At 40.8% G+C, this 14690-nt stretch overlaps 1 protein-coding gene across 3 annotated transcripts in view; it reads right to left on the bottom strand.

The window, feature by feature from the left end:
* The window catches only part of MTMR10 (myotubularin related protein 10), a 66752-nt gene that overhangs the window by 3934 nt on the left and 48128 nt on the right, over positions 1 to 14690 (bottom strand). For all 3 annotated transcript variants that reach the window (XM_073303671.1, XM_073303672.1, XM_073303673.1), the window contains 9 exons: positions 10965 to 11124; positions 9860 to 9947; positions 9630 to 9718; positions 6632 to 6762; positions 6152 to 6221; positions 5511 to 5581; positions 4506 to 4675; positions 2165 to 2335; positions 221 to 403 (listed from right to left, as the gene is read on the bottom strand). In XM_073303671.1, the coding sequence (XP_073159772.1) occupies positions 221 to 403; positions 2165 to 2335; positions 4506 to 4675; positions 5511 to 5581; positions 6152 to 6221; positions 6632 to 6762; positions 9630 to 9718; positions 9860 to 9947; positions 10965 to 11124 (1133 nt within the window). The remainder of the gene's footprint in view (positions 1 to 220; positions 404 to 2164; positions 2336 to 4505; positions 4676 to 5510; positions 5582 to 6151; positions 6222 to 6631; positions 6763 to 9629; positions 9719 to 9859; positions 9948 to 10964; positions 11125 to 14690) is intronic.

Raw genomic sequence — 14690 nt, 5'->3', positions numbered from 1 at the left:
CAATAGCTGCAGTCATGCCATAAGTCTCCCTTGTGTCGGCAGTAAGCCCAAGCATACCAGAGACTGCATTGGAAGCCATATGGCCCAACACTCGAGAGAAATTCATTTTTAATGCCTTATCTATAGGCTGGGACATCAAGCAATAATGGCGTTGTAACTAAGCTGCTAAAAGGAGAAGTCCACTGGCAGACGTTTGATTTCAATGTATTTCTGTTATTACCTTTGTTCGTTTAAAACTTTTCACAGACCCATTTTGTACACATGGTGCACTCTTTCCAATATACCAGGGGTTGTGAAAGAGCATGCAATCTCTTGTTGTAAACTGAAGAGACCAGTCCCAAACAGAAGGAAATTTTAGGCCTTTTTCATCACCCAACTGGATGTTTTTGCTTATAGCGAATTCCTGCAAGAAGGAATATTCAGACATGTTAAAAACAAACTAATTTAATTACTTACAAATCTAATTATTGAATGCAGCTCAGAGAGCAGGGGGCATGGCTTACAGTGTGCATGGCTGTAGACCAAATGTCAAAGTATATAGGGCAACCAAGGTGACCACTGTGGAGGACAGAAACAAATCCTGGTTTTTAAGTGGCTGGCAATGCTCGGGCAGAGCTAATGTTTAGTTGATGATAACCACATTTCCATAATTTTTAACGTTTACTTGCTTTTAAAAAATGAAACTTCTAATCTTTATTTCTATGAATGTATGTGTTTGAGAAAACAACAGGAGAGGTGGGGGAAAGCACCGAGAGAACACTGGTAAGTATTTACAGTCTTAATTCTAGGTTAAAAGAATTTCGGTTTTGTGTTGGTGTATATTAGAATTTACTTGCACTGTTCTAAGAGTCTTTGATTCTTTTAAGCAGAGTCATAATTGTAGAAGAAAAGGAGTACTTGTGGCACCTTAGAGACTAACCAATTTATTTGAGCATAAGCTTTCGTGAGCTAAAGCTCACTTCATTGGATGCATTCAGTGGAAAACACAGTGTGGAGATTTATATACATAGAGAACATGAAACAATGGGTGTGAGCTGTAGCTCACGAAAGCTTATGCTCAAATAAATTGGTTAGTCTCTAAGGTGCCACAAGTACTCCTTTTCTTTTTGCGAATACAGACTAACACAGCTGCTACTCTGAAATTGTAGAAGAGTTGTCCGAGGATATGTCTATACTACCCGGATCGGCAGGCAGCGATCAATCCAGGGGGGGATCAATTTATCGCATCTAGTCTAGACGTGATATATTTACCCCCGAGAGGTCTCCCGTCGACTCCGGTACTCCACCACCACGAGAGGCGCAGGCAGAGTCGACAGGGGAGCATCAGCAGTCAACTCACTGCAGTGAAGACACCGCAGTGAGTAGAGCTAAGTATGTCAACTTCAGCTACGTTACTCATGTAGCTGAAGTTGCGTAACTTAGATCGATCCCCCCGCAAATGTAGACCAAGCCTGAGAAACATTTAGGTCTCCTGGTTTTTGTCCTACCCTTGGAGAGGCATGTGACAAACTGTTCTTTACCCTGCATGCAGTGTATACAAGTCACCCATTTTTGTGTGTGCTTCCTCTGAAGGTTGGAATTTTTTTAGATATCCATCATAGGCCCTTTTTAGGTTGAAGCACCGCTGTTCTCTCTTTCTGAATGAATAGTACTTGATCACTATTACTCAGACTTTTAGCATTCTTTTTGTAAAGCTGTCATTGGGTATTTTTAAATAATTATGTGGCCCTGTCACAAGAGATCTTAAAGTTTGTCTGTAGCTTTAAATACCATCCAAGTCACTGTCTATCATACAGATGAAAGGAAGCTGCACACAAATCCCATTGCAAGTATGCAGCACTCTTATGGGAGTATGAATGAAGGAAATGATGGAGCACTTAATAACAATGCTCTTACAGAAATAAGGTGGGTTTCCTCCCCCATAGACCATTTCCATTTTCAGTATACGCAAAGAGCATTGCAGGGACAATCTGATGAGCACTCATCTTGCGTTAAATATTTTTGCTCAATGTTTTTCTTAAAAGCTCATGTTGCAATTGTCACATCATTTTGCAAAAATGAATGAATGCCATTTAGTTTAGATTGTGGTTCCCCCTCCCCCAAGACAGACTCAGGCCTAAGATCAATTATTTTAAACGTAAGGGTAACACTTCTGCATACTCACAGTGCTCTGCTTTACTCGCTGGTGAGGACAGTTGAAAAGGAAGGTGCCAAACAATGAGATCCGTGTACTATCATACAATATGGTCAAATATGTTTCAGAAAACTCAAAGGCTGATGGATATTGTTCTAGCAGTTGCCAAATCGAGTCCAAAAACATCAAGAACAAGGGAGACTTAAGAAGAAATGGACAGTAATTAGAAGTAACATAATCTTTGCCAAAACCTTACCAACTTGTTACCCCCAACATCCTCATCAGAGTAGCTAATTTAGTATGCTCCTCATAGGGAAGAGACGTTTGTATCTAAAAAAAAATCACAGAATCTATAATACAAATACCCAATACCCACGTTTAGCATTTTCACCCACATAATAAGAGAATAGATGATTACATAAATCAAATAACTCAGAAAACCGTAGTAATGTAAAATGAAATGACAGGTTGATTTCATGTGCTGCCCAACGAGTGTAGGTGGTACAAAGGAATTATAGTGTCAACATCATCTCCAGACTTAAATAAATACCAAATTTTGTGAGTGGGGGGGGGAGGAAATATTTTGAAGATTACATTTTCTCTGTCTGTGTTCTCATTTAGACGCAGATTTAAACTGTTACTTGTACAATCAGAAACTCTCTCTGTAACAAAACCACAGGAAGACTGTGACCTGTAAATTATAGTACTTGGAAAGGGGAGGCCTCTTTCCAGCCACATTTAGAATCGTGTCTATTTTCATATTTCAGTTGAAATGTAGCTTACAAAACAAATGACCCTTCTTTGCTGAACTATGAAGGAAGAAAAGATGGTTGGTTTCTTTTTAATTTTAGAATGTGCTCTGTAGCCATAAATTAACACTCAGAGCAGCCACTCCAAATCTTTGTAATAATTGTATGGGTTGTGGGGTTGCAGATAAATTAAGATGAGCTTAATGATATCTGGAGTAGCTTAAACTATCTAAAAATCTAACTGAATATTTGGGTTTTTTGCTACTCTACCTTGGTTATGGGCTCAATGCAGGAACCATCTGGTAAAATTGCATGGCCTGTGCTATTCAGGAAGTGAATTAAATGATCATAAATGGCCCCTTCTGGCATTAAAACCATTGATTCTGTGAGTCATAAAAAATGTTAGTTTCCATTAAAAACTTTAATGAGGTCAAAATATACTACAGAAAGAAAAAAACTCACAGGCGGAGAGGAAATTCCAATAGGCATTTATATATATTTTTTCAGCTCTAGCAATATTTTTATTAACTTTTTCCTTTCAGATATTTCCTAACTTTTTTTTGCAGAGTGAACCAAGAATCATCTCAAAAGAACATCTCAGTGGATCATAATTACAAAACACGCTTGCTCCAAATACAGCAATCCTATGCATGACAAAGTATTAGGAAAGTAATGAATGTTTTCTGTCTATAGTGCAATGAGTGTCTGGAAAGAAGTTAACTGGGCTGTCTCTTTCTGCTCTTTGTTTTTTCAACCTCTCGCAATCTCATCTGCTCTTCTCTCCCATTTCCCACATTTTCTTGAGGCTGGGTTGTCTTTTTTCTATTCTTTTGCCTAGCTGCATTATTTCCTTTGCTCCTAGACATGTTCTTTGCTGCTGCTGCATGGCAGCTCTAGTCCTGCTGGTGGCTCCAATCCCTGAGGGTGTTTTATTTTTATTCTCCTTAAGTGCCACCCCAAGAGACTCTGTTAGATTGGCTACTCTTTGTTTCCAGCTGCTTTTACAGGCCTCCAGTCTCTTCCTTGCAGTGTAGAGCCTGGAATACTGTCGAAGTGTCTGAAAACCACCAAAGCCAGGTACCATGTCGCCATCCACCAATTCTTGAACCACCACCCAGTGAGCCATAGATTGCAATTTGAAAATTGCGGAACAGACTATGTACTTTGCTTCACATTCCTCTTTATCAGAAGGGTATTGTGATAATTGCAGCAATAACCACACACTGGTCTGGCTTTGTATGTAAAAAAGGGCGTGAGGAAATTAACAGGTGCTCTTGAAAAGAGGCTCCTGAGATCCTTGCTGGGTCAAAGTCTTGGAACCCAATGGTTTAATTATTGTAAAGCATGGGATAAAATAGACTTGAAAAGGCTTACTCTAACATGATTATAACATCAATATCAACAGTGGCATTTGATTTCACCCAGTGTGTTAATGATTTTTACACAACAGTTGAGGATAAAAAGGACATTCATCTGATTAATGATTATTCTTTTTTTATACATTAGTTTCCTGTCTTTAGAAAGTACTGAAAAAATTCACATTAAGATTTTGGACATTAGCTTATGGGGTCAAGTCATTTCATTGCATGCATGTGATCTTGCTATCAATACAACATAGTTACCTCTTTATCAGCTCTTTTTAAGTGGTTACACCTATCTAGAAACTGATACCCTGCCATGACCCATTCCTTCTGTATCAGGCTCTGAAATCCAACAATTGTCCGAAAATAGGGATCCAGCATTACTTGAATGAGGGAGGCTACGAAACAGCTCAGGTCCCGCCCTTCGTCCTCTGTGGAAAACATTAAGAGCATTTGAATATATATGTATGTATAATTAAAGAGATCAGAGTGCAGAAACTGGTAATTCAGTTTAGTGTTCTACTTCTAGTGAATTTCAAAATACACTATCTCGAGACTGTTGTGTTTCAGTATAGTCAAACTTTATCTCAGTGAGCCTCACACTATAGTTAAGATTCCCAACTATATACACCACTGATATGTGAATAACCCTTACTCAAGAATAACCTGCTAAGTGTTTGTCCAAAAAACCAGATGCCTACCATTTGAGATGGGCTGAAATGGCGGGAGCCCAAATTAATGGAGAGCTTCCAAACTCTCTTTTTGACCTAGAGGTACTCTGAATTGGTATGGAGTACTATTTTAAATACCATTTCTGGCATTACTACCTCCAGGAGGAGGTCAACGAATCAGAGTCAGAGTCAACGAATCAACACTGCCCAACACTGAAATAATTCTTAGAAGTAGCATATGATCTGAGGAATGACCAAGACAACATCACATGCCAAGATAATGTAGCTAGAGTTGATAAACATTCTGATCTACAAACTCACTGGTCTACAATTTTGATTTGATCACATCAGAGGCGCTTTATCAGAGAAAAAAGAGGGGGGGGGGAATATTACCAGGTACTATTGGCTATGTTCCAGTCGAGGTACAGTCAACTACGATCAGTCAATTTAATTTTATTAAATTAAAATATTTTAAATCTGTGCCTTTCAACATATCAGTAAAGTATACAGATCACAAATGTAGTTTACCAAACCATGCTTTAACATTCCAACCTACCAATTATGACAATTACAACATGCTATACAATTATATTACCTTGCAGAACTACTGAGACATGCTTACTGTCCATCATATATACAAGTTCAGCGGAATGCTTAAGGAATGATCTAGGCAAAAAGAAAAAGTAGTTTAATTTAACAATTAAGACTACAGATATTGCACATTTTCTAAGAAATTAGGACAGGCGTTTCAAAAATACTTAAGGGATTTAGGAGCACAGATGTCATTGACTTTCATTGAGATTTATGCTCCTAAGTCACGTTGGCACTTTTGAAAATCTCAACCCAAGTCTAATATATACTCAAGTAATATAAAAACCTCAACTGTTTCCGATAAGATTGCAGTACCACAGAAATACCACTCTGAATTGTACATTTGTCATGGTGCCCATTATCGTCCTAATCCTGCGAAGATTTGTGTGTGTGCTTAGTTTTTAGGATACAAGTTCCACTGAAGTATTTAAAGTTAAGCATTCACTTATGTCTTTGCAGGATTCAGCTGCACACACAGACACAGAATGTTTAAGTGTGTAAATCTTTAGAATCCCTGTATATTTATCTCATTAATTGTACCATATACAAATTCCATCTGTATTTGTTTTATTGCATATTTACACTGGTGAAAAATTAAAGACACATTATTAATGATTACTGTCTAGTCATAATATTTGTACGTACCTGACATACTCTAGCCAACGAGTATTTTCCAGCGAGGATAACCATTTCTCTTCCGTTTCTTCAAAAGGTTCTGCAGCAAGAAGAGTAGGAATGTCTGGGTACATTTTTAAATAGCCATTTACTTTAGCTAGTTTTGTTAGCAAGTTAAATCAATAGGCTATGCTGCCCATAATTTTCCACATAATTTTCCATTAAATCTGCAGTTGAAGGCACTTGGTACTCCATCCCTCAGAAAAGCACACAATTTGATGTGCTTACCTCATGCTTGATTATACCCACGTCTCAAAGAGGAGTAAGAGAATGTAGATCTAAAGAAGCTATATTATAATATACACACATGAACACACTTTGTATAGATTTTCAATTCCAGGTAAGTTAGTTGCTTCCTAACAAAGTTTGACACACTGCTTTCTTGAAACCATATCCGCCAGTGCCTCAAAAAAACCACACCACCAGAAGAATGATGATATTGTGACTTACCATTAACGCATAACTGTTTAAGTTTGATAAACGCAGCCTGGATTTCCTGGATATTGGGCAGGCACTTGTCCAAATCTGATTTGTGAACATCACTTCTCTGTGGATGACTTCGAGTTATTGCATTACAAATCCTAACAAAAAAAAACCCCAAACTGTATTATTGGACATGGCAGAAAGCTTTTCAAATTAAGTTCTTTAGAATATAGATAAGCGTAAGCAACTGAAAGCACTTAAAAATAGGTGCACAGTTTCTTCTTTTTAAAAAAAAGGTTTTCCTTGTAGTTACAAAGGCAACTAGCTTACATAGCAAAGCTATTTGCTCAAACAGCAAAATGGAAGAGCACAAACATCTGATTAGCATTCAGCTATAATGCACATCATGCATTTTTGGTCATTTGGAATGCTATGTGGAGGCAGAATTGTTAACACACATTTCAGAAACATTCAGTTCCCATTATTGTTGAGACATGAGCTAAATTAATTTGAAAAATTGAAAACAATATCTTGTTAAAGATCTATAAGAAACAGCTATCATAGACAGCAGTACAGAAGTGGTAAGCAACAAAGCCTTTAGGCCAGGGGTCTCAAACACGTGGCCTGTGGAGTTATTTCCTGCAGCCCGCCATAGCTCCCTTCACCCCCGTGCCTCCACCCCCTACAAGCGCACTGCATCCCCGCTCCTCCGCCTAGTTCCCAGCGCTTCCCGCTGCCAAACAGCTGTTTGGTGGCGCTTAGGACTTTCCAGGAGGGAGGGGGGAGGAGCGGGGACATGGTGCGCTCAGGGGAGGAGGCGGAGACGAAGCAGGGCTGTGGTGGGGATTTGGGGAAGGTGTTGGAATTGGGGCAGGGAGGGGGTGGAGTTGGCGTGGAGACTTTGGGGAAGGGGTTGGAATGGGGCAGGGAAGGGGTGGGAAGAGGTGGGGCAGGAGCGGGGCCTCATGGAAGGGGTGAAGTGGGGACAGGGCCGGGGGCAGAGGGCGTGGCTTTTGTATCTTTGTATGAAAAGGTGTCAGTGATGCAGCTCGGGCTAATGTACCAGTCCTCATGCAGCCCTCATGGTAATTTGAGTTTGAGATCCCTGCTTTAGGTGGTATTCAACTAGGTGGTAATTTCTTGTAATATAGTCCAGTGTATGTGAGGTGAGACCTGGCCTAGTGATATGCGAATAGGACTGGAAGCCTAAACTCCTCAGTTTAATCCTGGTTCTGACACCAGCTTTCTCTATAGCAGGGGTAGGCAAACTTTTTGGCCCGAGAGCCACACCTGGGTGGGGAAATTGCATGCAGGGCCATGAATGTAGGTCTGGGGCAGGGGATTGGGGTGCAGGGGGGAGTTTGGGGTGTGGGAGGGGGTGCGGTGTGCAGGAAAGGGCTCAGGGCAAGGGGTTGAGCGGAGGAGGGGTGCAGGGTGTGACAGGGGGCTCTGGGCAGGGGGTTGGGGTGTAGAAGGGGTGCAGGGTGCAGCAGGGGGGCAGGGTGCAGGCAGGGGGCTCAGGGCAAGGAGTTGGTGTGTGGGGTGCAGGACGGGTTTGGGGTGCAGGCTCCGGCCCGGTGCAGCTTATCTAGAGTGGCTCCTGGGTGGCAGCAGCGCGCACCAGGGTCAGGGGGCTTTGCGCGCTGCCCTTGCCTTCAGGCACCACCCCCCACAGCTCCCATTGGCCAGGAACAGGGAACCACCCCCAGTGGGAGCTTGGAGGGAGGTACCCGCAGGGCGAGGGCAGTGCGTGGAGCCTTCTGCCCACCCCTCCCCCAAGGGCCGCAGGGACATGGTGCCGGCCGCTTCCGGGAGCAGCATAGGGCCCGCAGCGCCTCAGGGGTGGCAATCCCGCGGGCCGAATCCAAAGCCCTGATGGGCCAGATCCGGCCCGCGGGCTGTAGTTTGCCCACCCCTGCTCTATAGCCTTGAGAAAGGTACATAATATATAACCCTCATTTTACAGTCAGGGAAACTGAAGCAAATAACATAAACATTAGGTAATGTTGCAGATGAAAAGCTATGATTCAAGTATTATGACTATCACTTGACCACCAAAACCCAAACAGTTGAAGTAAAAGTTTGAGGGACATTGTATCTCAGTTACAAAAGCTAAATAACTGATGATCTATATTCAATTTTCAGCGTTCTATAGCTCTCAAAATAGCTATGATACAAAAGCAGCATATAAAAGTGTATGCCAATAGAGATGCTGACTAGAAGCCCAACCTGCTTTTTATTTAAATGTATGGCTTTGTTTTTTCATATATATATATTGAGAACAATTTTATAATCAAGTGAAATAAAAATATGCTAACAGTTGCAACAGAAGGTCTACAAAGTCTTCCAACAAATTAAAACACAGAATAAAAAAGATACCAAACAAATGACCTTGCAAGCTGGTGTGAATTTCTCCAAGGTACTAAGGTACACAGAAAGACTTAGGTGCCTGACTATCACTTCAGGCACCTAAATCCCAGAGTCAGGTCCCACTAGGATTCAAAAAACCCTGCTCAGCTGACTACACTCGCTTGGCCACTAAATTTTTACAGTCAAAGCTATCTTAGCACTTACGTTTCTGCTTCCGAGTGTGGCACTGTAGCCCCATGTCTGATATCTGGACATCTAAGGCCCAGCACGATGCAAAAACTAGGGAAATACAGGCATTCCTCCACCTAACTCCTCTCTGTGGCCTGATCTGGCAAGGGTGCTCACAGCAAACCTACCACACTGGGTGCCTATAGATGAGCTTACTCAAAATGGTGTGGGGGAGAGGAGGAGGAGCTCCCTCAACTTTTAGCTCAATGGTTGGGGTACTCACATGGGATGTGGGAGACCTTCGGTTCAAGTACCCCCTATACCTGAGAGGGAGGACTGGAATCTGCAACTCTTATGTGAGTGGGCTACAGGATATTCTGATTTGGGGCTCCCTCATTGCAAGTATGAAGTATAGTATCCCATACAGGCACTTTTTGCCTCATATTATACATGTCTGGTTAAGAAATTATGCTAGGGTATTGTTTACCTTTGATCTATTTTTCTTTGTTGCAATACATCTTTAATGTTGGCCATTCTCACAAGAGCACTCCCATTAGGGTGATTCCAGCACCAAAGCTAACAGAAAGAGATAATTTGTTAGTATTGCGTGACAGCATGAGAATTTCTACATAGAGTACACAAACCATATTCATTCATACACATATTACTGTCATGAAGATTGACAGTGATCAGCAACAGAATAAAGTTGACACTTACGGGCATTCGTCTTCCAATAAACGAGTAAGAATAGAGCTTTAGATCTTGATCTGCTAAGGAAGATGGGACTACAAAGTATTCTGGAAGGCTGGGGGAGAAAAATACAACACAGATAAGTCATTTTTCTTTCAGGTGTTTTATCTACTTTTCTGGAAATAAAAAGGATACAATCTAGAAGCTATAACAAGGAGTGTCAGTGCCTAATAACCCATGTCACAGAATGACAATCCAAGTTATACAGGATACATTTTATCACAGTTTAGCGATAACAATGCTGACTGCATGTGCCTAGCAAGTCACTCATGATACTAGCACTTCTGGTATTATCGTGGATGGGCCACTCACTCTTAGGTCCCACCACTGCAACTGCTTGGATACTAGGAGGAAAAATAAAACCTACAACCTTTGCACTCTGTCCTTGGCTGCAGCAGTGTATGTGCTGGGGGAAAGGGCAAAGATGGACATAAATCTCCCCACCTCTAGCCAAAACATCTAAAAGCATGCCAAAAAAATATGGCCTGAACAGGAAGTCAAATCCACAGTACAACTTGCTGCACAGGTGGTTTACCAGTCTTAGTGCTGCAGTGCACCAGCCCCGGATGGAGACCAAAAGCACGCCACTGAGATAAATGGGTGTACAGAAGCACTTCAGCAGCAACAGTCAGTACTAGTCAGACTGATCTCATTATTTTACTTGTTTCCTGTTATAAAACTTCAAATCTTGCTAATATTTCTTCTACAGGCATGCACATTTGTGTTAATTTAAACAATAAGAATAGTTTGTACCAGAAGGATAAAAACTATAAATACAATAAAAACAAACCTTGGATTTTTTTTCCATGTCACTTAATTTGATATCAATACATTAGTTAGCCTTGGGATCCACAAGATAGTCAAGTTGCTTTAACTCTGGTGGCATCTCTTCCAGGAGATTGTCTTACAGACACCTTTACAGAAAATTTTGAACCTTTATGAACACTCATCTCTCATCAGAATACAGCTGTTTTTTTCCTAAAAGTATCTGATCTCTCCGAGGGCTACCAGAACACCAAAGTGATGCCAGAGTCAAATTAGCTTGTTTTTCTCATTCTTTGTTCAAACTTACCAAGTAGATATCATGTAACCTTCATTGACTGAACAAACTCTCCATTCTGATGCGCCTGTTCTTTTGATTTCTCTATCCCAATCAGAGTAAGTTTCAAATAAAGGAGTCTGTTGACTGCTGCCCCTGCCCCTGCCTCCTGGGTCTATTCCATTTACTGTTGCTAGGAAAAGGAAAATAATCAATGCAAGATTTTAAAAAACATCCCTTTCAACTCTTCGTCATGCAAATTGCTATAGTGCTATCTCTTCCCACACAAAAGTAGGTGAGTCTCTCTATTAGAAGGGATGTTGCCACTTGCAAGATTAACCAGCAGTGGTGCTGTTTGGTAATATGCAAGAGTGACAAGTATATCTTTACTCCTGTTTCAACAGAGCAAGCAGTGAAAACCTGTACTGTGTCAGTTTCTGCAAAACAGAGGCTAAGGGATAATGGAAATTGGAAACAAAAGTGTCACATTAACTCCTGGGGTCTCCCCTTAAATATGTTAAAACTACACCCATATTACAATATTTAACTGCTACAATATACTACTCTTTTTTTAAAAGAGGGAATTCTATGTTAAAAGTTAGAAGTTAGTTATTCTTGTAGCTCAGTTACCATCCGCCACTAAAAGTAAAGATTCTGAACACAGATTGGCTATTATTGAGTCCTAACCCTTCCAAGTCAGGGCTGCCTTATTGTCCTTTCCACAGTTTCAACAGTTTTTCTTTAGGGGTTGCTTTCTAGGCCAGCTATTTCGTTCAGACAGGAAAGATGTGGAAGAGGCTGTTAATTATTTTTTGGTGTTAACACAAAGACTACAGTAAAAACTGTTTAAATCTTACTAACCTATCACAATAAATTACTCATCCTGATGGGATATTATGTAGAACAGCCTTAGTTCTACGGCTAGAATGTTTTGGCATGATACTTAGTCAAACTCAGCTGTTCTCTCCTTATATGACAAGAAGGTGGTCAACCATGCTCAGTGGAATTACATTTTGTTTCTTGAAACTGAGAGTTAATTTGATTTTAGTTGTAAATGAATGACACAAATTTAGCCCCAGTTATATAATCTGATCTATATGTGCAGCCTCTTTTGCCTATAATGGGAGTCTGCAAGGGCATAAGGATCTGTCCAAGCAGATCAGACTGCAGGATTATGGCCATATCATTGCCCCTGTAAGTCTTTGCCTGCTGTTTATACACCAACAATTTAATCTTTTTAGTGGTACTGAAGCACTCTCTCCTTTTACGCTTTCCAGAAGAAGCCTATGCCAAAAATCAAGATAGAAGTGGTATTAATGCTCCTAACGGGTATTCAATTAGCACCCAGTATACAGTTATTTAAACAGGCCAAAGCTTTAATCCTCTACCAATTCTCTTATTATCTACGTATACACAAATTTCTAGTATGGCAGTCACCATGGTATCTTTTATGTAAAGTAAATAGGTTGGCGGAGGAGGAAATTGGGATTTAACCCCTGAACAAATGGCACCTCAAAAGCTAATCTGATGGTTTCTTTTTTGTTGGTTTCCAGATGGCTTAAAGATATTTAAATTAGAATTTAACATGAAAAAAGTTATGTTCAAGAATTCATACTAAAGCAGTCCTTTTAAATTTCTCTCATTGCCATAAAAATAATGCTGATGCCCAGATAATTTGTTTATGCTTTCTCTTTTTATTTCCTAAATGTTTTATAAAATAAATAGGACATGAACAAGTTCTTGTAGATCTGGTCAAAGTTTGAGATTAGGTCATAAATTAAGATTATTTGATAACCTCATCCTATCATCATCTATCACAAAAATCATCACACAGCTTGATACCAGTAGTGACAGTCTCTATCGAGTAGGCCCAAAAGTGGAACAGCAGGAGATGCTATAGGCTGGGCACTGATGTGCACTGACAAAACCCTGCAAGGAAGCTTACCAAAATGTCAGGCCAGTTCTATTAGTCCCATTTTTTAAAAAGCTCCATATTCACCCACACACTAAAGACAAAACATAAAACATTAAGAATCCTGCAAAAGATTTGGAACCAGATTTTCAAAGATAATTAGGTGCCTAGAGATGCAGACAGGCAGTTAGTGGGATTTTCAAAAGCGTCTGAGCAGGTTAGGTACCCAACTCCCAATACATTTAGGAATCTGGCCCTTTGCTCCCAGTATTTTTTTTTGGGAGGGGTGTAAAAGGATTGGGAGGGAATTGGGGGCACTTCAACTTTTACTTGAATTCGGAACAGGGAAATATATATACATGCAATAATTCCCACCCACCCGCCCCTTTCATGATTAAAACTCCAGTAGTTTCGGGGAAGGCAAGAAAAAACACTCAACTGTGTGATTTTCGTACTGTCTTTTCACAGTAGGAAATACTAATATTTTTAATACATGTGGTAAAAATGCACTGAGGAGAAAACATAATGCAATATGACCCATATGTTCTTCTGTGCAAAAGCAAAGAGAAGGGGAAGAAATAATGGACAAAGACTGCAGCTTCCATTGTCCCTGGGGACTGGTAGGGGTGCAGAGTGGGTAGAGTGCAGTGCTGGAAAGGGACAAGAGGACTAGGGAATCCCAGGCATGACCACCACAGAGCACGCCTCACTATATAGTGGGATTTCCCCCTCTGAAGTACTCTTCAGTCCCCCTACTCCAAGCCACTGCCACGCAGCAAAACCACTATCTTTGCTGTCACTGGTTCACTGTAATGCTACAGGGGCAACATTAGCACACTGCTTATTTCACCCACTTTGTGCAGCTCTTCCACTGGCCTTTTCCTTTCCCATGTGGCACAAGGATATTTCCTGGAGGAGGTAAAGGTGGCTCTAAGGAGATTGTGGTGGACTCAGCATTTTGTTTATCTGCCTCCCCCTCTCCAGTTCCCAGCTGTGATTTTCTCTAAAAATTTGCTAATTACGGCACTATGCAGCTGGAGGAACGATGTGGACCTTAATTAAGTCCCTTTTTATATAACTGCCCATTTTCAAGTATCTCCAGCTTGCACCCGTAACATATGAAACTCTCCTGGTGTACGCACACTGGGCTTATGCAGGCACATACAGAAATGAGCAAACTCTTCTTTTAAGCATGTTTGAAAATTTGGATCCGTAATTTCATGACATTCATTCAGTTTCTGTAGTAGGTAGATCATTTATTTCTAATGCAAATGGCAGAGTAAATAAAATGTTCAGTGCTACTGAACCACATCTACAGCACTTTCCATATTTGCAGGCTTACTGTGATGGAATTTGTAGCTTTTAGCTGTGTATTGGCTGGGGAACACTAAGCAGTGACCTTGCAGTGTTACACTAAAAAATCAAGTTCCAAAGGCATCTTTTCCAAGCTTACCTAACTGACAAGGTTCAGTTGGAGACTGGCCTTGAGCAGAGAGGGTGTGCTCCAACTCAGCAGGGGTGGTGGAAGATTTGAGTGGGAGGTTATACCTAGTAAGCCTCTAGGAAAGGAGGTATGAAGTCCCAAGTTGCACAAATCCTCCTGCAATACCACCAGAAGAGACACTTATTCCCAAGAGAAGGGCAGGTAAACAAACCTGCCTGAAGGGGGATTATCTAGGTGTCCAGAGTATCAATACAGACACACACTAGAAGGATTTAAGGATGGAATGAGCAATAATGGTACTCATGCTGGTATGGATAGTTTTGTTTTGGATAAAGATAAGATTGTTTTGTTTTTGATAATGCATTACCATCACACTGATTAATTTAAACACAGAAAGTAGGGG

Source organism: Lepidochelys kempii, chromosome 10 (genome assembly GCF_965140265.1).
Source record: "Lepidochelys kempii isolate rLepKem1 chromosome 10, rLepKem1.hap2, whole genome shotgun sequence".
Classification (NCBI taxonomy): Eukaryota; Metazoa; Chordata; order Testudines; family Cheloniidae; genus Lepidochelys; species Lepidochelys kempii.
This window is presented reverse-complemented; position numbering and strand designations above follow the sequence as displayed.